The sequence below is a fragment of the Takifugu flavidus genome, chromosome 16 (assembly GCF_003711565.1).
Source record: "Takifugu flavidus isolate HTHZ2018 chromosome 16, ASM371156v2, whole genome shotgun sequence".
In the NCBI taxonomy this organism is placed as follows: Eukaryota; Metazoa; Chordata; class Actinopteri; order Tetraodontiformes; family Tetraodontidae; genus Takifugu; species Takifugu flavidus.
Window position 1 is genome coordinate 5085785 of NC_079535.1, and position 25054 is coordinate 5110838.

General features: G+C 47.4%; 1 protein-coding gene across 2 annotated transcripts in view; it reads left to right on the forward strand.

Annotated features, from left to right (window-relative positions):
• The first annotated feature begins 1143 nt into the window (after nt 1-1143).
• Nucleotides 1144-25054, forward strand: part of hs6st1a (heparan sulfate 6-O-sulfotransferase 1a) — a 38204-nt gene continuing 14293 nt past the window's right edge. For both annotated transcript variants that reach the window (XM_057059550.1, XM_057059551.1), the window contains exon 1: nt 1144-1961. In XM_057059550.1, coding sequence (XP_056915530.1) covers nt 1462-1961 — 500 coding nt within the window. In that variant the 5' untranslated portion in view covers nt 1144-1461. The remainder of the gene's footprint in view (nt 1962-25054) is intronic.

A 25054-nucleotide genomic window follows, 5' to 3' on the forward strand; every position in this document is an offset into this window, starting at 1 on the left:
AAAGAATTTCAGGAGCTAAAAACAGTTTGATCGTGTGCAAGGGTGAACGCCTGGTCTTCCTGAGATAGATGAGAATTACAGCAGATTTCAGGATGGAGGCTGGCACAGTGCTCGCCCAGGGTCTCCAACCAGGTGGGAAATCAGGCTGAAGCTGAGGATAAGAACAGAGTCCATTACAGACTGGCTGAAGCGCACATCACACAATCTTCAACACAACTGCCTAAAGCGGAAAAACACCCTCATCTCCAACGCCGTTTCCCATCATCCAGAAACACCTGCAGGTTTTACACCCAACCCCCCCACCTGACCTGTTGACTGGGCTTTTACTGACAGAACGTGTGCGATTCAGGAACATCCCCTTCCATCACAAGAGCAAACGTGGGGGAAAATATATTAAATGAAGGGGAAAAGCCAAGTAAAGGCTGGGGCAAAGGTCACAACAAACAAACACACAAGCAAAAATCCCAGCATCTGTCACAACCTGAGTGGGTCTGGGTAGCAACAAGGAGCTCATTTCTGTCTTTATCTACTCGTGTATGTGATTAGTCAACACATGTTCGACAGTACTCACCCGTGGGAATTACAGCAACACACCTGACAGATTGCTCGAAGGAGAGGAGCAGCACCAGGACTCAGTGCTGACGACCAGCGGTACCAACGCGAGAAGCAACGTGAACACGGGCCGGTTGATTTGACGGTTGTCGGACATTTGAGCTTTACTGCGACGGATCGAGCTTGGAGCGGTACAACCCCCTTTTCTCTCTCTTTTTAAAAACTCGTTGGTATGATTAAAATGCAGAGGATGGTGTTTATGAATGACCTACTAGTTTTAATTAAATACCTTGTTGGTTGCGTTAAGCCAAGGCCAAAGTTTGCCGCGGTATTGTAAACAATTTAGCTGGAACAGCAACCATCATAAGCACATTTGTGCTAATTCCTCTGCCATTTTGACCAGACTAGTAATTAAATGGCACTTTCGAGCTTTAATGTCTTGAGATTTATCGTGCATTTTCCCGTCGGCGCTGTTTACTCTCATTCTATTGGCCACCGGCGAGTGACGTGAGCGTCGGACGTCAACCAATAAATTAAATCGACCCCCCTTTCATTAGATTCTTGGGGGGGGGGGTATTGAAAAGGTAAATTCGCGCTGCATCCTGGGTACATTACTCCGTGGTGCGGCGGGGAGCGTGTAGTGTGGACGGCCAACCAAAATAAAGTGCACGGCGGGTGTAGGGAGCTCCCCGTGACTTAAAATGCGCCTTTGGTTGTGTTAAACAGTGCCCGCGAGCAATGAACCAACTTCGCCTGCCGTCTCCAAGCGGAATGAATCACTCTTGAGCCCCGAAAACGAGTCCTTCTTGGCGGGGGAGAGCGAGAATGCAGAAGCCGAGCGCCCTGCTCCCCGCTGTGGGCTTGACTGGGAAATGGTAGCGTACTGCAGGAACCGCACTTGGAAGGAACATGGTCGAGAGGAGCAGCAAATTCTTGTTGATCGTCGTCGGATCCGTGTGTTTCATGCTGATTCTTTATCAGTACGTGGCTCCCGGGGTGATTAGTTTCAGCTCCCCGCACGGTTATTTCACGGAGGAAGACGAGGGGGACATCTTCCCGACTCCGGACCCCCACTACGTGAAGAAATACTTCTTCCCCGTGAGGGACCTCGAGAGGACCATCGACTTCCAAATCAAAGGGGAGGACGTGATCGTGTTTTTGCACATCCAGAAAACCGGCGGCACTACCTTCGGGAGGCACCTGGTTCAGAATGTCCGCCTGGAGGTCCCCTGCGACTGCAGACCGGGTCAGAAGAAGTGTACGTGCTACCGACCGAACCGCAAGGAGACCTGGCTCTTCTCTCGGTTCTCCACCGGCTGGAGCTGCGGCTTGCACGCCGACTGGACCGAGCTCACCAACTGCGTGCCGGGGGTCCTGAATAAGAAGGAGAGCAAGCAGAAAAACCTGAGGTAACCCCTCGTTGGGCTTTTAAAAAATAATCATTTTAGCGCAAAGGTGCAAAAAACGAACTATTAGAATTACAACTCCCTCTAAATTTCAGTTCAATTTAGTTCATTAATAATTATTATCGTTTATGTGCTTTGATTAAAACACAACCTGACGCCGCTTATTCAAACTGCATACATCTAAATGACTTTCTTGTGATTTTCTTATACTTTTTCCACTGCTTTTTCTTTTTTAAAAAGGGCTTGGCCCCCTGATCAGAAGGCCTTATCTAATAATAGAGCCGAACCCCTCCTTTCTTTCCACAAAATGTCAAACTGTTCCATAAATCCAATTAAGAGATAATTCATAAGCGGCAGTGATCCACAACAGGACGGAGGCGACTTGGATTGGAGTTCCCAGTCAGTCAGACCAGGGTGGGAACAGTCTCCTGGCATTGTTATCTCCAAGCAAAGATCTCGCTCGCTCGCTTGGGTGGGACGGCGTCACGGTCCGCCGACGCTGCGGATCGTGTGCGTTGTTAATGGATGCGTTCAGACAAATGACAGACACCTCCACACCGCGCCGTCACGGATACCACAGGGGCTTGGTGCTCCTGCCAATTGTTGATAAGTGGCAGCATCAGACGCCCGTCTGCGGAGTCTCGCTGAGGTTCCGCTGCAAGAGTTGGAGGCCGGGGAGTGTGATCCATCCAGGTGATGTTTCCACTAAGTGATAATTCATCACGCCAACTGCGAGTTTCCCAGACACAGTGTGCATCCTTATTAAGTTAGAGCCCATTTCTCCCGCGCCGCTCCTCGTCACATAGACGTATTGATGGCTGGATCACCTTCCGTTTCACTGCACCCTTGTGGTTAAAGGGTGTGCTTGTTGAATGGCCTGTGTGTCTGTATTCCCTGTGCTTGTGCCATGTTTTATTTTGTCTGTTGATGATTACTAGGACGGGAAGGGGGGGGGGGGATTGGGAATACGAGTTTTTAGTCTTTTTTTGCCTTCTGGCCAGTCTGTCTGGCAGAGGCGAGGTCGGGGCCGCTGCTCTGCTTCCCAGCGCCGCTCAATCTGGGGATCAGAGCTGCAGTCTGGGATGGGCCGGTGGAGGGGGGACCCCGCGGGGGTTTGGCTCCGCTCTAATCCGGGTGATTATTACCACTGGGGCACACTAGAAGTGGTATTTGCTGCTGCCGTCTGCCCTGGCTCCTGTGGACTCCCCCCCGGTCAGAGGTGATAATGCGTGCGGCCATTTTGCATTGTGAGCCGAGAATATCACCGAGGATGCTAATAAACAGGTTATTGTCGCTTTGTGTGCGCTCTTTCTGGCATGGGTGCCTGTTATATGATTGTGTGGACCTAAAGAGGCCGGAGCAGCAGGCGTATCTAGCTACAGAACAGAGATCACAGATGCTCCTCTGCAGTAGTTGACTATTGTATCACTCCTGACAGCAGGATCGAGGGACTTTGAGCAATAACAACCTCTGAAGCAAAACAATGCTGCGCATATTACACACAGCTCCACGTGGACAAGGAAAGGAACTGGAGTGTGAAGTGTTCAATTTTCTGACCTGTCCCGCTCTCTTGTTTTTACGCATTTGTAACGGTGTTTCCCCCTCTCCTTTGGCCCTTCCGTGTCAGGGTAGTAATGCTTGTTTATGTAGATGTGGAGCCAGCGTCAGGGTGGTGCAGAGGCCAGGGCCGGCGTGAAAGGGATCATCTGTCTTCCCACAGCAGCGGTGAGGGATTCCTCAGCACGGTGTCACGCACATAGTTGTCTGATCCGCTCTGGCTGTTGTCAGAGCGGCGTAGATAAGTTATCTCTGTCTATAATTTGCTGTGTCTGGCATGTCACGTACTTACATGGCTAGAGCCCGAAACGGGCGAGAGTTGTCGGGGGAGTGAGTTCAGATATTGAAACAAAAAGTAGGAGAGAAGAGCAAAGGCAACAAAGCGCTGCTTTTAGCCACCGTTTTCACCATATTCTTTATGCGTGCCCCGGCTGTGGGGAATGAGCACGTGATGTGCACTTCTGTCTGTATGTGGGGACGGTTGACGAACTTGGCTGGAAATGTTAACACTTGCGTGAAGACATAGCCTGAGAGCTTCTGCAAATTATACCCACAAATTAATCACCTACTGTCGAGTGGCTGGCATTTAAGAGAAATGGCCGGTCTGACATTTAAGCGATTTGCTTTAAAAATGTTCCAGAAATGGTGAAATAGTTTCTTACTTCTATTAATTTGCCAGGGCCTTTGTCCTCTTTAGATTATTCATGGGTGCAGTTGAAGGCTATGCATCGGTGCAGATTTTTAAATTCATTTTCAGTTCAGAAAGGGCAACCAGACTTCAGGACTTTGAGGAAAGGGGCTGAAAAGAGGTGCCTTTTCAGATCCAGTGTATTATAGTCTGAAAACGAAGGACGGAGCGCTGCCATGGCTTAGGTTCAGCCTGGTGAAGGGAGCAGAGAGATGAAGAGAGAGCGACGGGTGTGCGTTTGCTGGGCGGTGAGATGGGATCGAGATGAGCCACGGAGACGTCGGCGTAGGAAGCCGAAGCGCCGAGCAGGCAGCCAGCGGAGTTGTCTTTTCCCACCCTCTATATCAGTTTTGATTTACTCCACTAATCCCACGGGGAGCACAGATAAAACACACAACGGCGAGCGCAGTTTAACGAGTGTGCGGTGGGAGCAGGCCTGGGAGCTTCTAATTGGTTAAGGAGGTTCCTACCACTTAACTGAAATTAGAACTACACTTTCAGATGGAGATGCCATCTGTCGCGTGTGTTGCGAGCACGCACGGCTACTGACCGCGTGCCCATTTTTAATCTGAGCGCGTCACACAGCATCTTAGTTAGCGGAGTGATGGGGGCTAATTTTACTGCATCCGCGGCGGCCCTCTGGAATCATTCCCTGTCTTCTCTCTCCATTTCACCCCTCCCTGCCTCCTCCACACCCCCTTCGCTTTCCACGGAAACACTTTCCCTCCCTCTGCTTCCATCATTTTCCTCCCTTCTTCCCATGATGGTGTCACTCTAATCACACAGCAGGCTTCCTTTCTGCTTGGTGGCTTTATGACTGAGGGGTGGGGGGGGGGGGGGGGGGGGGCGATGTCTCTCCTTCACTCTTCTCTGCCTGTTCATCTTTCCTCCATCTCCATCTCTATCCTCCTCTGCCTCCTCCCACTCTCTCACTTCCTCTCTTTTCCTGAGTGTGACTACCACATTAGAGGAAATGTCTTTTCATGGAAGATTTGCTGCAATTTCCAAAATGGCTGCTTGGCCTAATGGACAACTGCCTCAGATCTAATGAATGATTACATGTATGACTTGGGGGTGCGGGCAGAGATGAAGAAAAGCATGGGGAAGAGGAGGAGACGAGTGTGGTCTAAAAGGAGAGCGGCCAGGGAGTGATTGAAAAGATAAAAGATGGAGGGGCGAGATGTTGAGTTTCATTATTGGGGAGGGGTTGCGTCAATTAGCATGGTTGTCAAGCATGGGCTGTACTATTCTTTCAATGGTTCTGCTTCAGATTCCCAGCACAAATCATTAGAGTGTGTGTGTGTGTGTGTGTGTGTTTCCTGACTGGATGCGTGTGCATGGTCTAACCCAGCATGGCTCCCTCATCCAGCCAACCAGCACTACCCAGAATTCCGATGAACTCTGACTGAGGGCTGATTGGCGTGCAGTACAAATGTGTGTCTGTGTGTTGTTTGTGCATTTATGCAAGTCTTGCCAGGCAGGTTGGTGTTAATCCAATCAGATTAACCAGGTTTAAGAGCTGCCGGCCGGGCGCTCCAAAGCCGGTTATGTGGCGCTCATCCTGCGAATACACCACATTCCAGCATTCCCATATCCCTCCAGCCACATTTCCCCCTCGCTGCTGGCTTTCCTCTCTTCACCTTGACTGACTTGGGTCTGCTATCACAGCTCTGATTGGGTGCTGTGAGCAGTGATTTAATGAAGTCTGCGCTGCACCTGAATAGTTAGCAAAAGGTTAGCAAACGTGCCGAATGACTTGGCGCCAGTTCAGCATGTTCAGACTTTTGAAAAAAGGTAAGTCATCACAAACGGGCCCTTTTCATGTCTTTTTTTTGTTTGTTTCCAGAATGAAAAGAACACTTCGTTATTGTGATTCACTCCCCAGGTCTACAGCTAACACAGTCGTTCATTCATTTTTGTTCTCGCTATCGTGGATGGATGTCGAACGCACAAACAATCGAGCACCTCAGAGGCTGAGAAACGGCCGGCGTGTGTTTTTTCTCCCGCTGTAGCTTGCTGGGAGTGGTGACAGGCCTCTCTTGACTACATCTATGAATCCCCTCCACTACAAGAGTTCACCTTAGGTTCAGCCATGAGCCGTTATGACGAACAATAACGTCTGGCAGCTCGCAGTCCAGAGACTGCAGCTCAGTGGGATATCTCTGAGGGGGCCTCTCGCTACACATACACAGGGATTTAGTGTGACTCCCCGCCACCGCGACCCTCGGCAGCCATTTTGCAACACACAGCTGTCGTGCCACTCAGGGTTGCAGAGCGCTCTTATTAACAGTGTTGGGTAACAGCGGTTTATAAGGAAAACACATCCTCATGTATGGTTGGAAGCATTTGCTTTGAGGCCGACTGAAGCTGGCCAGTGTGGAAAAACCCCCTGGTCAAGTTGAGTTAAGGCTGCTGCCTCCATTGATTTGCCCCCAGTGTTTTACTTCACCACGCTGTGAAGACGGGACAAGGAGAGGCTGCTGCCTGACTGCTGATTACCGTCTCTTTTAGTAGTTCTTCAAGCCTTCATCATTGATTGGCCATTATGGATTGACAAAGGGTTTCTAATTGATTGAAACCTGAATGACAGACGTGCAATCTGAGCGGCTCTGCGCTCACCGGCGGCGGGGAGAAAGCGTTGGAAGGGAGGGGACGAGTGATGTCTGTCTTCATCATTACGCAGCCTCTGTGAATCTGTGTCACGCTCTCCTGCCCTCTGCTATGTGCCGTCACACGTTAACCCCCCCGCAACCATCGCTGCTGCCACCACCAAAGCGATTCTGCTGCCCTGTGGATAAATTACCACGCTGCAAATGATTAGACAGACATGTCTGCGACGGGTAATGAGGGTGGTATGCTGGAGCGGCTATGCCAACAGGATTACACTCTATCGATTAGCTTGTAGCATTACCCGTGCTAACTGAATGGGGCTGACCGATTAGGGGGAATTTCTATAATAGTTAATGAGTAGCGCTTGGGTATGCCGTCTGTTAGAATGGGATTACAGGCTATTAACTAGACCAAAAGGCTAGCTAAAGTCATTAGCCAGCCCCACGGCAAAGCTGGCGTTTATGCGGCCAAGCCCAGTTCCTACTTTCTAAATCCAGGTTGTCCGTCTCACCCGGTGTCTGTGCTGACCGTCTAACGATCGTACCCCACGGTGCCCTGCTCTTTGACGCCACCCTCCATCTTGTCTCCTTCCGTCTTCTGAGACAGAACAGGACTGTTACCGTCTTTTTCGTGTGTCCCCGAATGTTACAAGTCCAGGCAGGATGGTTCATGAGAGCTTCTAATCTCAGACTCAACCCACTGAAATGATCCGTCGCTGTATCATATCGTTTCATACGTAACATATTTAAAATCATATTTTCAATTACTCGTTCAACCGGTCCGTATTCTGTATTGGGTGTGAGTTGGAAAGATGGGCAGAAAACACATGTGAATGGGGACCAGGAGCTGACAGGCGTGTTAATTGAATTGTGGGAAAAATGCAAATCCCATGCTGCCTGTTTGAATTAGGGGGAGGAGTTCTAACTTGCTGGGGCTGTCTCCTATTTGGACTGACACAGAGTAACTTTAACTCATTTACTGATTGAATGATTGTATTGTGTCTCAATCCTTTGTGAGTGGATGTGATGAACTAATGTGCTGACACCATTCACAGAAAAACAAAAAGCACAGAGATTCCTTTTTCTTGGATTGTCTGAGTCGCTCCTTCAGAGATCAGCGTTTTCCCCGACCGAGTGCCCCATTTTTGTTTACATTTATAGACGTTCGCTGGTGAACCTGGTTTAATGGGCGCAGTGTTCAGGAGTCTGCATGCTAATGGGTTTATGGCGGTGACTTTAATGACGGCGTGTTTGCATTTAAGTACTTGAGTGCTGCTCTCTTATTTCTCACAGAGTTCTTTTGTTTCCATGTATGTTTGTCAGTTTCCATTCGAAAGCAAATCTATTTTAGTTGAACTTTAAGGCTTTTAATTGGCACGACTTGAGCCTGTTGGGTCATATTAATCACCCAGCTGACACCACTTTCAGCTTGTGGGGTTTTCCAGCTACCTGAATGTGGCGTAGTTCACTTCAGATGTCCACATTTGCTGCAGGTCAGCATTAAAGTTAATCCACTTGTGCTATTCTTAGTTTGCCTTCATCTCTTTGTCTTTCTGCTCTGTCTCATCCTCTGTGGAACCCTTCAGCTCTCTACTCTCTTAGCCTTCCTCCCGTCTCCCGTTTCTCGCTTGCGCTCCTGTCAACAAAAGCTGCGCCGCTTCGTCCTTATTTGCACCAACGCCCTGTGCTTCTTCTGGGGCCTCGGAGCATGTTGGCTTCCTTCAGAGAGAGGAAATGATCTGTGAGCAAGGGCTTTTATCAGCAAGTGATCTGATGTGATGTGAGATTGTGAAAACCAGAGCGCAAGAGGTGTGCAGTGGGGAAACCGTGGGGAATTGCAACGCAGAGAAGCCGCCTTTTATGGCGAAGTCAGAATTCTAAAGGTAGCGCCAGTGTAGACGGCCCTTTTTGAAGCTTCTTTATCTTTGATTAAAGCAGATTGTGGGTTTTTGTAGACCAGCATAAATGTAATTGCTAGCCAAATATTTCTTATGGACCCAGTGTGAGTTTTGACCTTTATTTTTTTTTTTGACAGTAATTGTAAGCTCGCCAACAAACCTGGTGTTTGATGGTTAAATGACATCATTTCAGTAACCTGTGATATTTCAACATTGTACTTTTCATGTTCTGCCTGTCGCCACATTGTTACTACTGTGTGCTTTTAATTAGTGAACGAGTCAAACCACAACAGCGACTGATGGAATCTAAATTTCATTTTCCCCACTGTAAATGTCACTCCTGCACACAGAAATAGCTCTCGTGCACGGTGTGCAGGCCCACCAAGAACCTTTATACTGCAGTAGGAAACTTTAGGAGGTCAATTTGTCACTGTAAAGCAAGTTATGTCTGTTTTTGTTGAGCAGCACTCTGGCATTTACACAATATCCATAATCTGTGTGGGCATTGAGGTGCTGTGATTGTGTAGAAAGAAGGAAAAAAAACATCAAACTGAAGCAAAGACAAGCTCAGGATTGTGTAAATAAAAGAAACCAAAACACTTCAAAATCTAAGCTGCAACCACAACAACAAAGTTTGCTGGGAGACCCGTTGAACCCGTATCCCGCTCGGAAGTTTCCTCGTGAATCAGTAATTCGGGGTCCCGCCAAGCAGCAGCTCAGATGTTACAAAGGTAATCTGTGGGACCACCCGGCCTCCAAATTATGATTGTCAGACTATAGCAAAAACGTCCCCATCCAAAAGTTTCCCCAAAAGAAGCCAAAAGTGTCAGGGTATGTGCTTTGGAAGTTTTGTTTCCTAAAAAAAGCCCTTAATGAGCCATAAGCGCCCCGCTGCGAGATGCCGTTACACTGCCAGAATCTTCAAAAACGCTACCATGCAGTTTTCTGGCAACTGTAAAGAGTAGCCAGAAGTTCCTTCCTCTGAACCGTGGGCTTCTGTGCATCCATGGCAATAACAGGAAGTGAACAGATGCATTTAAAAAGACTTTCTTCTCGTCCCTGCAGTCCAGAAGGCCTGTTCCAGAAAAACGTCACTCCATCATGACTTGGGTTGTTTTCCGCTTGCGTGCTCGTGGCCTTTTTGCGTGTTGAGCTCCACAATGCAAATACCCCGAGGCGCTCATGCAAAAACCGAGAGCTCGCTTTCCCCCTCGCACTCTTCTGCCACACGCATTCAGCCTCAGTCCCTCGCTGACTTTATGGATGTTCACTGCTTGACGTTTCCCCCTTGTTGAATATACCCGCTCTCCTCTTCCTCCTCCCTCCCTTCCTTCCTCCCTTTCCCTCCCTGCCATCTTTTGTCCGACGCGGCTTCACGCTCGACCGGCCTCGCCGTGACTCTTGACTTCAAAGCGCCACTTCATTCATCAGTCACTCATCAGAAAGAGAGGGCCATTCAGCGGCGCGCTAAAAGAGAGGGAGGGTACAAGGAGGGAGTTTATAAAAAAGGAGGGAACAAGTGGATGAAAAGAGGACATCAGAGAGAAAGAGGATCTGCTCTTGACCGCAGGGAATCTCCAGCCACAAAAGCAAAATAGGGGACGCAGTTATGGCTGCACATTAGTGGCCGAGTTGCTCTCGTTTTTGTTTTTTTTTAGGTGTGTTTAGATTCCTCGCACACAATCCCTACCCCATTTTCCCCAACTTGCTATCTTTTGTCTCGCGTTTCCGTCATTCCTTTCACTTGATCTATCAGTGCAAAGGAGTGTCGAGGCCTGTTCCTTCCCGTAATCCATCACTGCACCTGTGTGTGTGTGTGTGTGTGTGTGTGTGTGTGTGTGCGTGCGTGCGTACGTGCGTGCTTGTGTGTGTGTGTGTGTGTGTGTGTGTGTGGGGGGGGGGGGGGTGCTCCCACTCGCCGGTATCTCTAAATCTCATCCCATGAATTTTCACCTCCTTTGTGCTCGCTGACATTTTCCCTCTCCTCCTGTATTTTAAGGTGGCTGGCGAGCCCGTTTTCAGGTCTTTGGGAATTGCCATCGTTTCCCTTCTCAACTACACACGCACACATACACGCACATCATTTTCTCGTTCACCTCTGTGTGACTCTTTTTCGCTGCAGTTGTGTGGCCTTGTGTACCTGAATGGCGGCATCCTGCCGTCAGGTGTGTCACCCAGGGTGCCTTTCATCACTTTTCCCCTCTATTGCTGTTTTTTTGTTAGCTGTATTTATCATGACCAGCTTAATACACCACTGTTGCTCACATTCGTATAGTTTTGCAAAAATATCCTCTTACAATTTTCCCTAATTTAGCAAGGTCTTAGATAAGGTCTGCCTCTTTAATTTTAATTGTCTCTACCTTTTATTAGGGCTGTTGCAGTCAAACAATAATTAATGTTTGGCAGCGTTGTGATGTATTTTTGGAAGAAAATGGTTGCGAAGAGCAAACTGTGTGTGTGTGTGTGTGTGTGTGTGTGTGTGTTGTGTGTGTGTGTGGGCTTCTGGAGTCTGTTCACACGTGTTAATTGGGAAACATGTTCGCGCCACAGACACACACATGCAGCGACTTGCCTTTGCCTTCCAACCACAAAAAGATTTCAGAAAGCAGGTGTGGAGACAGACATGAGTCACGGGGCTTAATAACGCCGAGAAGGTGAAGGTTGCTTAACGAAACAATTGGTCATCATGCTGTGACATGCTTGCACAGCTTAAACATGCTATGCTGAAAAGAGGACTTCGGCGTCTCATCGGAATTCGGAGGAAAAACAAATAGCTAGCGAGCATGTTCTCCTCCTCAACAGTAGTTGTCGATATGCATCTTTTTGACCGCCCCCTTTCCGATCAACATATTGTGGGCTGGAGTCTTGTGTCAGCGGCATTCCGAACAACGGGAAGATGGATAATCGTACAACTTTGTTCATCTTATGTGTAATGTACACTTCACTTATTGTGCAGATAAGATGCACACTGTAACCTTTGGTCATGTTGATTTGATGATTGATGCTAACCCTGGTCCAATGTGAACGGAGAGGGAGTGTTTGGCAAAGGAGAAAAATGTTAGGAGAGATCGTTTTGTTTAGGTCGGCAAACCTGCGCGTACAAGAGTCGGCAGAAAGGTAGGGAAAATCGACATCAGGCCAAAAAGGTGAAGAGAAGGAATCTGTTTCCCCTCCTCCTCCGAAGGAATGTTAATGGGCATAAAGAGGTCAGCCCTTCTGGCGTTTTGGGATTGTGTGTGTGTGTGTGTGTGTGTGTGTTGGGGTGAAAAGGTTGGGCATGCTGTTCCAACCCTTCGGAGCCTGTCTGAAGTATTTCAAGTGTGTGTTGGGGGGGGGTCATTACAATGCCTTTAATGTCAACCCACCCCCGACTTCAAAACGCAGGCAATCAATTCTTTTCAATCATCAACCTGGGCTTCCACTTCTATCAGTGCACTTAAACATTTAATGTCGAACGGGCTGAAGTCTTGGCTGAATTGGTGAAATCCTTGTTTTAATTTTTATAAAGTATTATTTGGACTGTATTCAGCACAATTCATATTTCACAGCATTCAAACGTAGCTCAGTCGTCACACTGTTTTGGGTCTTCTGGCCCTTAATCGAGGCTTCGCTCGCAGTAGGTAATTGAGTGGCCTTTCCATAATATGGATAATGATGGAACCAGAGTGGAGAGGAAGCTTCAGGTCACAGAAGGTCACATGTGAGAAATTGTAGGAAATAAACGTGCGTCAGTGGAAACATGTGCAACCAGACAGGGCTGAAGAAGCCTTTGGGCTGAGAGAGGATCCAGCTGTTTAACAGTTGGCACTTTCTTTGAATGGGTGCATCATGATAATTAAGTTAATTCAAGCCCAAAATTGTTAATTCAAGATCAAATCGGATGACCAACAATTGGCTTTTAAATTGGAGAAATTCCAAATATGACCCTCTCCCAGATGTTCCTTGAGTCAGATTAGGAAGCTGGTTTGGGTGGGAAATGGCTGTGTGTCCGATGGTTGTGTGTCTGTCTAGAAGACATTTTGTTCTGTAAATGTCACACTCTTCACCTTCAGGAGTTTGTCATCTTCTGCTATACTCACATGAGGTTTACCTGGGGAAGAAAATCCAGGTAACCTGAGTTCACACATGCAGCACCTGGAGATAAAATCAGGATTAAAACGCTGATTATACCTTTTTAGATATGGTCTCATAATTGCTTATTCCGTTGTCACCTTGCATTAGTTTAAAACCCTCTCCTCTGTTAAAGTGCCTGCTCAATTTTCTTTCCACTGTACTCGACTGAAAGACGAATTTCATCTAACTTTACTTAATTTAAAAACTGGAAGAAATTAGTAGAAAGTAGAAAACTAAATCACAGGATATTCAATATTCAAGAATTAATTTTATAGAGTAGTGGAATATTCCCTCAGTAATAACTGCATGAACAATGTAGGAATAATTATTGGAGCTAATGTGTGTCTGCACACAGATTACCGATCAAAAAGCCTAATTCTGAAATTAGATCATGAGGTCCTGGTGTGATTTTTATAGACAAAATCAAGTTGAGAGCAACACATAATCCAGGTTACTGCACTCAGCAAAGATTATCGGTTTGTTTCTTGTCCTTTTTTAATGATTGACAGGCTGTCCCCTACCGCCTGCTTAACAAAACAGAATGACCCAACACGGTAATCAGACATGTCCCGACCTTCTGTAGTCACTTGATAACCTCTGCTGAGGTTTCCGATAGCATGGCCTCTGGTTTATTTCAAGAACAGTATCCATTTTATTGCGCAGTGCCCCCCCCCCCCCCCCGTGTTGTCTCCATCTGTCTCTCTCTATCCTTACCTGTTCTCGCCCTGTCATCTCTTCATCTCTTTGTCCTCCTTGCTGTCTCTCTCTGCTGCTCTTCCTCCGCCCTCCATCAGATAGAAGCTGACAGCTGCCATCAGACTTATTTCAGGCACTGGCACACACACAATCTCGCTCACTCTTCTCTTTTCACACTCGGTTTGTCACCTTCTCCCGTTATTCCTCCATCCTGCTGTTTGACTCCATCTGAATGTACCTGCTTGACAGGGTGCGTGTGTGTGCATGTGGGTGTGTGTGTGGGGGGGGCTTGGATTGGTTTCTGAGGCTTGGCCCCTACAACACAAAATCTAGACGAAGACAAAAGCAAAGAGGGAATTGGTCTTCTGCTTCTTCCTGTCTCTTCCTGTCCATCTGGTGACTCCGGGGACTGGGGGGTAGGGGGACGTCCTCACTGTGTTTTCTTCCCCAAGCGTCGGCTTCTTTGAGCACATATCCCTCATTCATTAGTAATAAGATCTCAGGCATGATTGTCCCCTCTTGTGTTACTCAATCGTATTGCTTTTGACACCGTGGCAGTCCTGACCAGTGTCCATTTGTCTCGTATCCCTTTTCCTCCAAAAGCAAACCTCTTCCTGTCAGTCTGTCTGCCTCCATTCTTGCACCATGAATCACACTGATGATTTTGTCCCTCTGGCTGGCCTTTCTGTCTCTTGGCACAGGCCTCTTCTCATTCCTTTTTCCACTCAAAAATCTGACAGATAAATACTTTTTACATTCCTGGAATGAGACACTGTTGTCATTTCAGCAGCTTATATCACGGTTATGTAATGTTTACTGTGTCAATCATTCATCAGGACCTGTTTTCCTCTCCTCTTATCAGTATTATTACTTAATCTCTCTGTCTCCCCCCCCTCCCTTCCCATGTCTCTCATGTGTCTTCCTGTCCCCACCTTCTCCATCAGGTAAGCCCCTTTTTTCTGACATGTTTTTCTTGTTGGCACTAATCAGCTGTTGTCACAAGAGGCGAGCTGTGTGGTGCAGGTTGGCCAGTTGAACAGCTGGCCTGACACTTTGTCTCACAGTTACAATGGACACACAGTTTGCGTCCACGGTGATTTACTCTTTGCTGGCGCTGATTCATTAAAAACTGTTGAACTTTAACTCGTAGCTGAAGGTCCTTGTGTTCTGCTGTGGTATCTGTGTTTGAGCCTGAGTGTTGTTGCCTTGTTAGGACATTTCTGTCCTCCCAGATGGGATTAATGTCCTTCCATTCATGAGGTCCTGGGGGCTAGAATATATGATGTGGCTACTTGTTGTGTAAACACTGTGTGTGGTTTTAGGTCGGTCAGTGTTTTCCTGGAGGGGGCCAGTTTCCCAGCGTTGTCTCCTCTCTTGCATATGGCCATTTAGACTTTACTTTGCTATATGGCTATTGTGCACTGTCCTGCTACCCAGAACTACTAGTTAGTTGTAGTTATACTACTTCCAAAACTTCATTTGTGATTTTCTACTTGGCCACGAGACCGCAGCAAGCCCAAAATAATCTATCCTCCATCATGGATACGCCTGCCAGGTTGCAGTCTGCTGTGCTGTTCTTCAGGCTGGCAGCACACAGGCTCTGCTATATTAGTGTCTCGGCTCATGAAGTCGCTGAGAGAACTGTTGAATAGGGAAAGTCGGGGTTGCTGAACTGCCCCTCTGAACTCCCCAATGTCTGACTGTGCTTTGTGTTGTACATGGTCCACACCAGAAGAGATGGCCCCAGATAAGAGGAGCAGAGGCTGCTCAGGTACACAAGCCTGTGATTGTGAGGAAGAGGAGGGATGGACGGCAGCTGAGAACTGTACTGTTGATGTCTGCCTCTTTTCAGTGCTTCTTTGAAGCAAACCGTCGTGCCTCGCTCCCCACCGCTCTCCTTGTCTTCTGTCCTCCATGTCTCGCCATTGGAATAAAAAGGCGAGAGAGCATGATAAGGGGACAGAAATAAAAATGTCGGGCAAAAGTGTATGTGTAAACGATACACACACTTCTCTGTCCGCGAACGCATATATGTCCTCAAACAGCATTATTAACTCATCTGCGTTTTGCATGTTGGCTCCTGTCCTCAGACACACAGACACACAGACACACATGCACACACATGCACACGGATAGCAGTGCAGCTTGACAGCTCCCCAGGCTCCTATCCTGGAAAGTCGAGACGGGAGAGCAGTGGAGCATGCTGGGATAGTAGATAGGACCCGGTGGTTCTGTAACCCTCCCACCCCAGCTCAGTTAATACTTAATGTCTTGGCGCGCACACACACTTGGTGCAGCTGTTGCCATACCGAGCCTCAAACACACGTGTGCACACCCATGCACAAAACCCAGGAGGACCCGCTCACACATGCACGCTCACACTCGTAGGGTATCAAATATTCATATTCATGAAATAATAATCAACATTGATGGAATGAAACTCGCTAATTTAACTGGGTCCCTCTCTCCTTTTGTTGAAGAAGGGAGGAGGACAATATGGTCTTGGATGCACACGCGCTCATCCGCTTCCACGTGCTGTCACAGAACAGCAGCGGTACCTTTTAGTTGTCCCCATGACAGTCCTCTGTCATCTACATATATACAGCTTTAAGGGGCAAAGTATTCCCTTAATTGTTCGAGCATTGTGTACGTTCATGCAAATGCGTACATCACACAGCGTGCCTGCTAGCAGTTGCAGACTTGGGCGCGTGGTGTGAAAGTAGGGCAGGTTCTGTGAGGAGCGGGAAGCACAGTAGTATTGCTGTAACGATTAATAATGCTGGCTGGCATTTAGAGCATTGAGACAGAAGTTTTGGTAATCAGTTAATTAAATCAGCTAATTAAATCAGTGTTTGGAAGAGAACGTGTTTTTCTCATTTTGCTCCTTGAATGTTGGCAAAGCAGGAGGAGGGAGAGATAAGAGCGGGCTGCAGAGGGAATATGAGGGCTTGCTGAAAAGTGGACATCAACGGGCGTTCCAAGCATAACGAATCAGAACCCAGATCAGGCCATGCACACACGAGTCCGCGCACGTGAAGTTTATGCTTTGGTGTGTATGTAAGTACATTACCAAATCCGCCTCGCCCTCGTGCGCATTTACTCCCGTGTGGTCAATTTGCAGCAACAACAATCTCCTGTTGTCAAAGTGAATGAATTGTAAGTGTATAAAGTGCACGGTTTCCACTGATGTCAGCAGCCGGACACATAATCACGTTATAATGAATGCCGTTACTGGGAAATGCTCTCCTCTATACCAGCTGGCATCAGTGCTGCATTATCTCACACTAATTGTGCTTTTAGCCATGCAGAGTTGTCATGCAAGGCATATCGCCTCATCTACAAACTCCAGTTCAAACAGTCACTTTAGGTGCAAAGTAAATTTGCCTCTTTTGGTGTTTTTCAAAAGGGGATTAAGAGATTTTTAACACAACAAGCCAGGAAATCCTACAAGGTCAAAAGCATAATGGCCCGAAATGTTGGCAGCAATTAAAAGCGCGACTGCAACTGTACAGCGGTGCTGATAAACCAAAGCTAAATAATGTGAACGCTCACCTGGGAAATGACGGTTTAACAAGTGGAGGTTTTTCTCAGCCTAAATATCCAGGGCCTGAGGCTTTTACTGCTTTGAACCCTGGACCTTTAAACTAAGATGGCTGATATCAGCGTTATCCTGTGTCTTTACATGTCTCAGCTTTTGTTTTGTACTTTAATAAATCTCTGGATGCCGTGGGTGTGTGTTTTATGCACGTGTACCCAACATTGATAGGAAAAGATTGCCACTTCTGGAGAGATTTGGACTCCTGATCTGTTTGTGTTGCCCTTTAATCCCCCCCCCCCCCCCCACCCCCGGTAGCTGATATCAGCCATCTTAGCTTAAGCCTCCTACTATCGACCTGTAAAAGGTGATTGCATTGATTGCTGGCATGCGAGCACATCGGAGCCCTATTTATAATTTAATCACTAATTTGCACCACACCTTTCAAGTGTTCTCAGTTTTAATAGCTACTCTGAATTCTGCGCCTTTAAGGTGCTGTGCTAGAATAACAATTTGCAGTGCAGCATTTGTTGAAAACAAAGGTGTTAATTAAAAAGGCACTGATTTAAAAACATGTCATGTTTTTGCAGGTTGGTTCTTCACAGAAGCCTCCTGGTTGACTGTTGTCCACCCGGCCCAGGGACACATGACACTACTATTCACTGTTTTTGTCTGTGGGCAGCCAGAATATTGGGGAAAAAAAAATCATTAAGGAAATCCTCACAATGAACACAGGTGGCACCAAAACATGAATTGTTTTTGTCTTGGCGGTGGATTAAAATCCAAACCACATTTGTTCCCTGGTGCACTTAATTCTCCTGCCAGCTGTACTCTTATTAAAGCAATAATTAACATTTTTCCTTGACAGTCTGTTCTTACCCCACTGCTGTTGGTTTAGTTTGTTTTATTTGTATTGAATTGCTTTGAAAGGTGGGAGAGAACTTTCCGAACTCATCTGTAGCATTTTAAATGCTTTTTTTGCTCCTTTTTCTTTGGATTTCTCCTGTTATGCAGTTGTGTACACATGCTCATGGCCTCTTTCCCCAGCGCTTTCACAGCCATAACGCTGCATTTCTGCACTGTCGCCAGTCAGACAGGAACCTGTGTAGAATCCATTGTCCTCATCACCACCACCACCACCAAAGCCCCCAAGGCGCCTTGAATTTCCAGTGCATCACCTCATGTATTTTCCAGCTGTCCGTTTTCCTCTACAGGCTAGTTCCAGTTGAGCGGCTATGGATCTGCGGAGCGATAGTCAATAGCGTCTTGTACTTATTTTTCAATTTGCGGTGACGTTTTTTTCATCGTCTTGTGGTGAAGTATAGACCTCCCAGCTATCACATGACACAGTTGGAGGAGGAATCAATTCCCCGACTGGAGATAGGAGCGGAGAACAGGAAAAGTCAAAGGCTGAGCCACACAGTGTGAGATAATTAGAGATGGATTCCAAAGCCTGTTAGCCTGCAGTTTTGGAGCTGGATGATGGGAAATCCATACCACTCTTTCTGTAGGCTTCATAAAGATCCTGAACATGTGACAGGAAGCAGTACTCCTTCAACATGATTTGATCTGAAATCAGTTTGGCAGAAAGTCCTTTAAAGTGTTTGGGGTAGATGAGTGTGTGCCAGAAAGCAAATGAATCCCCTCCTTTAATCTTTCTTAGATTACTCACATGTGTTTATTTCTAATATATACTAATACAGGAAACTGGATGAGAACATTACTGTGTGCGGGCTGAGCTGACGTATGCATGAAGCAGTTTTGTTGACTGTTAACATCTGCTTTGAAACAATTTGTTGCCCCGCCAGCTGCCGACTGGACATGGGACTAGAAAGGAATGACCCAGATTAGTAATCTCCATCAGAATTCCGATTCTATTCCTCTAATAAATGATCTACAGTAGAGTCGGGGAAATGTGAGAAGGATTAACGCCGGGATGAATGCACGAGAGGAGAGAGAGAGGGTGAGATTACAATGTGAGCTTTGTTTCTCTAACTATTGAGCCGAGGTCCCCGCAAGGATTCATTATTCTTGCCTTGATGCTGCTGTCTCGATGAAAAGTGGTTGGCCGCAATTCATTGTTTCAGCAGCAAAAAAAGAGGGTGGTTATTGCTGCAAATGCTGTCATTTGGACCTCTCCCTCCCACCCCTGTGGCCTCCTGCAGCTCTAACTCGCTCCCTTCCTGCTCTGTTGGGATGGTGCAGTTGCCCGGGGGGGGGGGGGGGGGGGGGGGGCTAATCAGCATCATGACTAAATAAGAAGATGCAAGCCCACCTTCACCTTATCTAACTTTCAGGGATTTGCCAGGCAGCAGCCGCCCCAAAGAGGGATGGAGGTCCCTGGCAACCCCCCCAGTTTTCCAGGGAGACGGTTGTCGAGGGCACTGTTTGTCACTTATATGGCCTGGTTGTCAAGGAGCAGATTGTCAGAGAGCAGGGACGTCAGGGACAATTAAAAGATGGGTGATTTATGGAGTGTAATAAAGACACTGGGCTGTTGCTTGGTTTAGATGCGGGAATGTGCGAACAGTACCTTCGTCAGCCGTGCATGCTCGCATGAGCGTGCGCTCTTGATGCACTGATGTGTCAGATTGTGACAGATACCCCTGGCTCAGTGCTTGGAACATCATTTCCCATTGCTCCTCTCGGCACAGATGTTTCATCTGTGCATGCCCAATGACACACACATAATGGACACCATCCCACATGCAGCCCAGCTCCAGCTGTTCCAGAAGTTAGTGTGACAGGGTGCGTGCCTCTGTTAGAGAGCAGCAAATCCCCGCACAGGCAGGGAAAAAAGGATGAAGTGGATGATAAATGACAAATGAATACGAGAGGATGAACGGTGACCCCCGGTGCTGCCCTCGGGGAAGGGGGGATTGTGTTGTATCTCTGGTTAATCTCACAGCAGACGTTCCGGACAGCTCCAGTTCTGGCCTCGGAGCTTTTCAGCAGGAGTGGCAGGGGCGAGGTACAAACACTGCGAGGAATATGTGGGGGTATTCGGGGGGGGGTCTTATAAATGCTGCTGGAATGCTCCAGGAATGCTGGACCGGGCTTTTAGGAGGCGGCCTGTTCAACCAAGGCAGATGTGGCCCTGGGGAAAATCACAGGATTGTCATTCCAAATCTGGCTTGTACCTTTTCAGTTCCATGCCAACATTCCAGTGGAACATTCTCGGCTCTATGGAAATAGGGGGGTGGTTAATGTTAAATTAACCTCCCATGGAGCAGCGGCTGCATCCGATTTCTGCAGATGGCTTAATTTATTTTAACAAGAATTTCTGTTTTGTGAGGGTTTAAACCTTTCCCCTGCATTTGGAAGTCAAATACTATAGTAGAAAATCACAGTTTCTCCTTTCCCAGCACTTTTTCCTTATCCTGCCCTGATCCCACTGCTCCGGGGACAGGTTCTTAATCCCCCAGAACATGTTCCCAAACATCATTTGGTCAGAGTTCTGTCAGACAGGAAAACAACCTGACGACCAGCCAGGTCCAGCAGGCTTCAGGGGGCGATTAACTTTCCCTACACGTCCAGAGGTTGATGCGGGTTTTTTGTCTTATTTTCCAGCGGTTAAAAAAACGTATCGTGTTAACACTGGGTGGGAGGATTAATAGATAATGGCGTAGTGGGAAGACATGAAAAAGACATGGCGGCTCTCACCACAGAGACCCAGTGTGGGAGGTACACAGGCAGTCTTTGATAAAGGTCTGACTGCTGTTTCCTCCGATCCATACGAATACTAATGAGCAGAAGTTAGTCTTGGGTAGTTACTCTTATTAGTTTTTTGAGCCATCGTTCCCCATCATCTCCTGTCCTTTCTTGTCATTCCTCATTCATCCTCGGCTGATTCCCTTTCCCCCCGCATCTCTTACAGGGCTTTGCAGCTTTAGCATTGAAATGAGAGGAAACACTCCCCTTTTTCAAGCGTGTGTGTGTGTGTGTGTGTGTGTGTGTGTGTGTGTGTGTGTGTGTGTGTGGTGTGTGTGTGTGTGTGTGTGTGTGTGTGTGTGTGTGTGTGTGTGTGCGTGCGTGCGTGTGCGTGCGCGCGTGTGTGTGTGTGTGTGTTGAGCATTCATTTAACTCTCACCATATGTGAGAGCTTCATTTGCATGGCATATTGTTCCCTTGGCACATGGTCTCTTGTGAGGTTTAGCCATAATATACTCAGTCCCTCTTTGTTGCCTGAGCTTGAGCACACACACTGTGACCTTTAAACGCGCCGTTGAACCGTTTGGTTGTTTTTTTAACCTGTGTTCTGCAAACCTTTCCGTGACGTGTGATCTCAGGATTGTTTGGGATCGTCAAGGATTCACCCATCCTCCCCTTCATCTGTATCTGTGGTATGTGCAGCTGTAAGCACTCGTGTGCGCACGAGTACATGTTCCTGCTCAACTTAATTACACGCCGTCCTCCACCCAAACAACTTTTTTAGATTCTTTTTAAATGGAAACTGGTGTAACATAAACACACACCGATGAATGCTGTTGGAGACGTTTTACCTTGGCGTAGCAGGAAGCTATCGGTGTGTGATAAGATTAAAAGCAGCTCCTGCGTTGGTTGTGATGTGGTTGCGATCTCGAAGGCTCTTGATGGAACGGAGCATCCTGTTGCACGTGCAAAATGTCTTCACAGTGAAACGTATCATGGCAAGGCGTTCAAAATATGCGTATTGTCTCTATTGTTCACAGAGTGATTATCACACACACACACACACACATTCATTTTTGTGTTATTGATTTGAGGCTGCACATGGTGTGTTTGTGCATGTGTGCCCAGGAGAAATGGGGTGGAAATTGGCTCTTATTGACTACAGATACATTTGCATTCCTTCTGCCAATCTTCCTGTTTGCACAGATGTGAGCGGTTAATTTGAACACTGGGCGGTTCTTTTCGTTGGTAGGTTAACTGAATTTTCCAGACCTGACCTTGGTGCATGGGAAACATTAGATTTCCAGATATGTGTTTTGCATTTCGCCTCTCATAGCTCTTATGTTCCAGCCTCAACTCTCTTAGATCAGTGCGAAAGACAAATGAGTCGACCATCAGCATTTGATTTCTTTCTCTCTTTTTTTAAAATTCCCTTTGTTCCTCGTTGCAACAGAAACCTGAACAGATTGTGCTGCAGCCGCGCTGGGAGGGGAAAAAAAACAGCAATTTTTGTTCTCTGGAAAAACCGATTCGGTGCCAATTCTGACCAGGTGGCTGAAATCATGAAAGGCGGACTTCAATAATGAATCACTGATGCTGAAATATTCCAGATATTCCATCCTGCTTTTGAATTTCGGATGCATCGGTTTCGTGTGAGGTCCTCTTCATGTTTTAGAAACACGCGCACACACACGCGCGCGCACACACCGCTGCTGTGCCGATGTTGGGAAGTTGCTCTCTGGCTTGGCTTGTGAGAAGCGTCGCCAGGACGACAGCTGCGCTGACTTCACATTCCCCCGAACGCTATCCTGCACCGGGAACCGACATTCCCACAGCAAAAAAAAAACATATGTACTTAGAAGCACACCAGCTTAAAATCACACAGGCTTATATATAGCGTGGGGTCTGAAAAGCATGAAAGGCTAGATGTCACCGGTCTTATAATAGAGGGATGCCCTCTTAAGCCGCTTCACACCAGGGCCTAGAAAATCAAACTGTCATATCAATAAGCAGCTCGCTCAGAGAAGCCCCTCTCCACTCTCCACTCTTTCCTTTATCCAGTCGCTCGTCTGTCTCTTCCCCTCTCCGCTTTCGCCGTGCCTTTCTTAAAAAGCAGGTTAAAAGTTTTGTGGCGGCGGACTGAGGGGGCTCTGCGATTATCTCCGGTGTCAGTCCTAATGGTTTAAGGAGGACGGGACAGGAGAGCAGGCATGACGGGAGAGGAGGGAAGACGGAGCCGAGGGCAGAGGAGAACGCGGGCGGAGCGGAGCAGTTAGCCACTGGATAAATGGAGATACAATTCAATTTAATCTGTGACCGAAGGCCAGGTTCCTCTCACTAAAAGCCTGCTCGCAGCAAACACGGGATCTCGCTTTCTTTTGACCTCTTTCTTCTCATTGGAGACTTTGCCAACCTCTTGTTTCTCCTTTTGTGTCTGTATGTATATATAATTATTTTTATTGAACGGTTGTTAATAGAACAGCTTTTCTAGGTGCTCTGTACCCTCTCAGGTGGCTTTTGTGGAATAAATGGCCTTTAGAATCTCTGAATGTGCATTCAGTGTAAACCCAACAGATGGTGCACAGCTCTTCTCATTTTTTGCCTCCACCTCTTTGTTTTTTCCTCTCCGCTGCTAGTGACAATTCGCTGTGTGTTTGTTAGCTGTGTGCCGCTCTGCGTTTGTTTGTTCTGCTCCCTTTCTCTCCGTCACAGATGTAGCCCGAAATCACGTCTGTCACACTGGCCTTAATCTCAGGGTTAGCAGCTGCCCGTTGTGTGTGTGTGTGTGTGTGTGTGTGTGTGTGTGTGTGTGTGTGTGTGTGTTGTGTGTGTGTGTGTGTGTGGTGTGTGTGTGTGTGTGTGTGTGTGTGTGTGTGTGTGTAATGTAGCGTGAAAGATTGAAACAGTTGCAAACTTCACACTCGTCACCTGCATGATTAACTATTACTTTGTTTGGAATCCCATAATCACAATTTTGATATTTGTGGATATGATGTGGCACATTGATGCAAACCCTTCGTACCACACCTGAAAAACCTTCCTGGTGGTTTTCTTAAGTGTATGAGAGTCCAACGTGTGCTAAGTCTAAATATATTGCAGGTTTACTGGAGGTTATGTGGTCTTTTTCCTGGACCCGATCCAGGAGTGTTTCCATAGTCACGGTGCTGAAAAGACACAACATCCCCAGTCACTCCTACCAACACTTTGAAGCAGTGAATGAGATGTTACCGGGAGAGACGCGAAGATGCTATTTAGAACGTTTTTACATGGTTCGGGTTGTGTTTCTAGAAGCGTGCATGAGCCGTACGATGCTAAAAAATGAGGAAGAATGGACGGAAAGTGATTGGATACAGATCGTTGGAAGCAGTGGCGGACCTTTGAGTCTCGGTGGCTCTGCCTGACAATGAGCTTCTTTCACTCATGCTTCTTTACGTTCCCAGTGTCTCTCCCTCGCTCTCACCCGCTCAACAGAGGTGCCCTGTCTCCAGACCTCTTGCACAATGTTTGCTTGTTATTATTTCATTATGGCCTCTTCTTCCTGTTTTCCGGCTGCTCCACCCATTTACCCAGGCCTGTTATTCATTTTCTGCTTGTTTTTGAAAGGATGTGTGAGTTCATTCCTCCCAACATGCGTCCTGACTCTACCGCAAATGATAAAGCCTAGTTTTAGCTGTGACATCCCACCGACGGTATCTCCAATTTGTGGCTGCATAATGAGGAAAAGGGCGCCGGTACGGAAACTGGGGGAATGTCGCACTCATTCTTCATTTCCTTGGAATTTTTTTCCGCCCTTTTCCCCCATTCCGCTCTCATACTATTCTGCTTCCAGGCTGTGCTCATTAGCCCCTTGGCCAGCTCTAAACAGGTGGGGCATGTTTGGCACAACCCTCTGACATGCAGTCAGCCTTAATTGGGCTAGGAGGACCCATACACGCGCACACACACATGCATTTCACCAATACGCACGCCCCTCCTCTGTCTTTACCCTTTTCTCTCCTTTCCTAAAGAAGCAGTTGTCCCTCACCCTTTACGCTTGGGTCAAGTTGCGGTCCCCAGGCTGGAATGTGGAAATCCAGCCTTGGGCCTGTCTCCAGGCCTGGCAGACTCCCTCCCTGACCTCCTTGGCTCCCTCTGTCCCTCAGCATTGAATGACAAAGACCATCCCACAAATATTCAGACCCTTTCCCCAAATGTTAGTGGGACGTGCTAACTGCCTCTTCCATCTGCACTCTCTTATCGCCCCTCTGGCTCACCACCTTGACTTTACCTTCATTTATTTATTTATTTATTTAGTCTCCCCGGCTCTTTCTGAACATAATAACATAATCCTCACAATGCTTCGTGCCTTT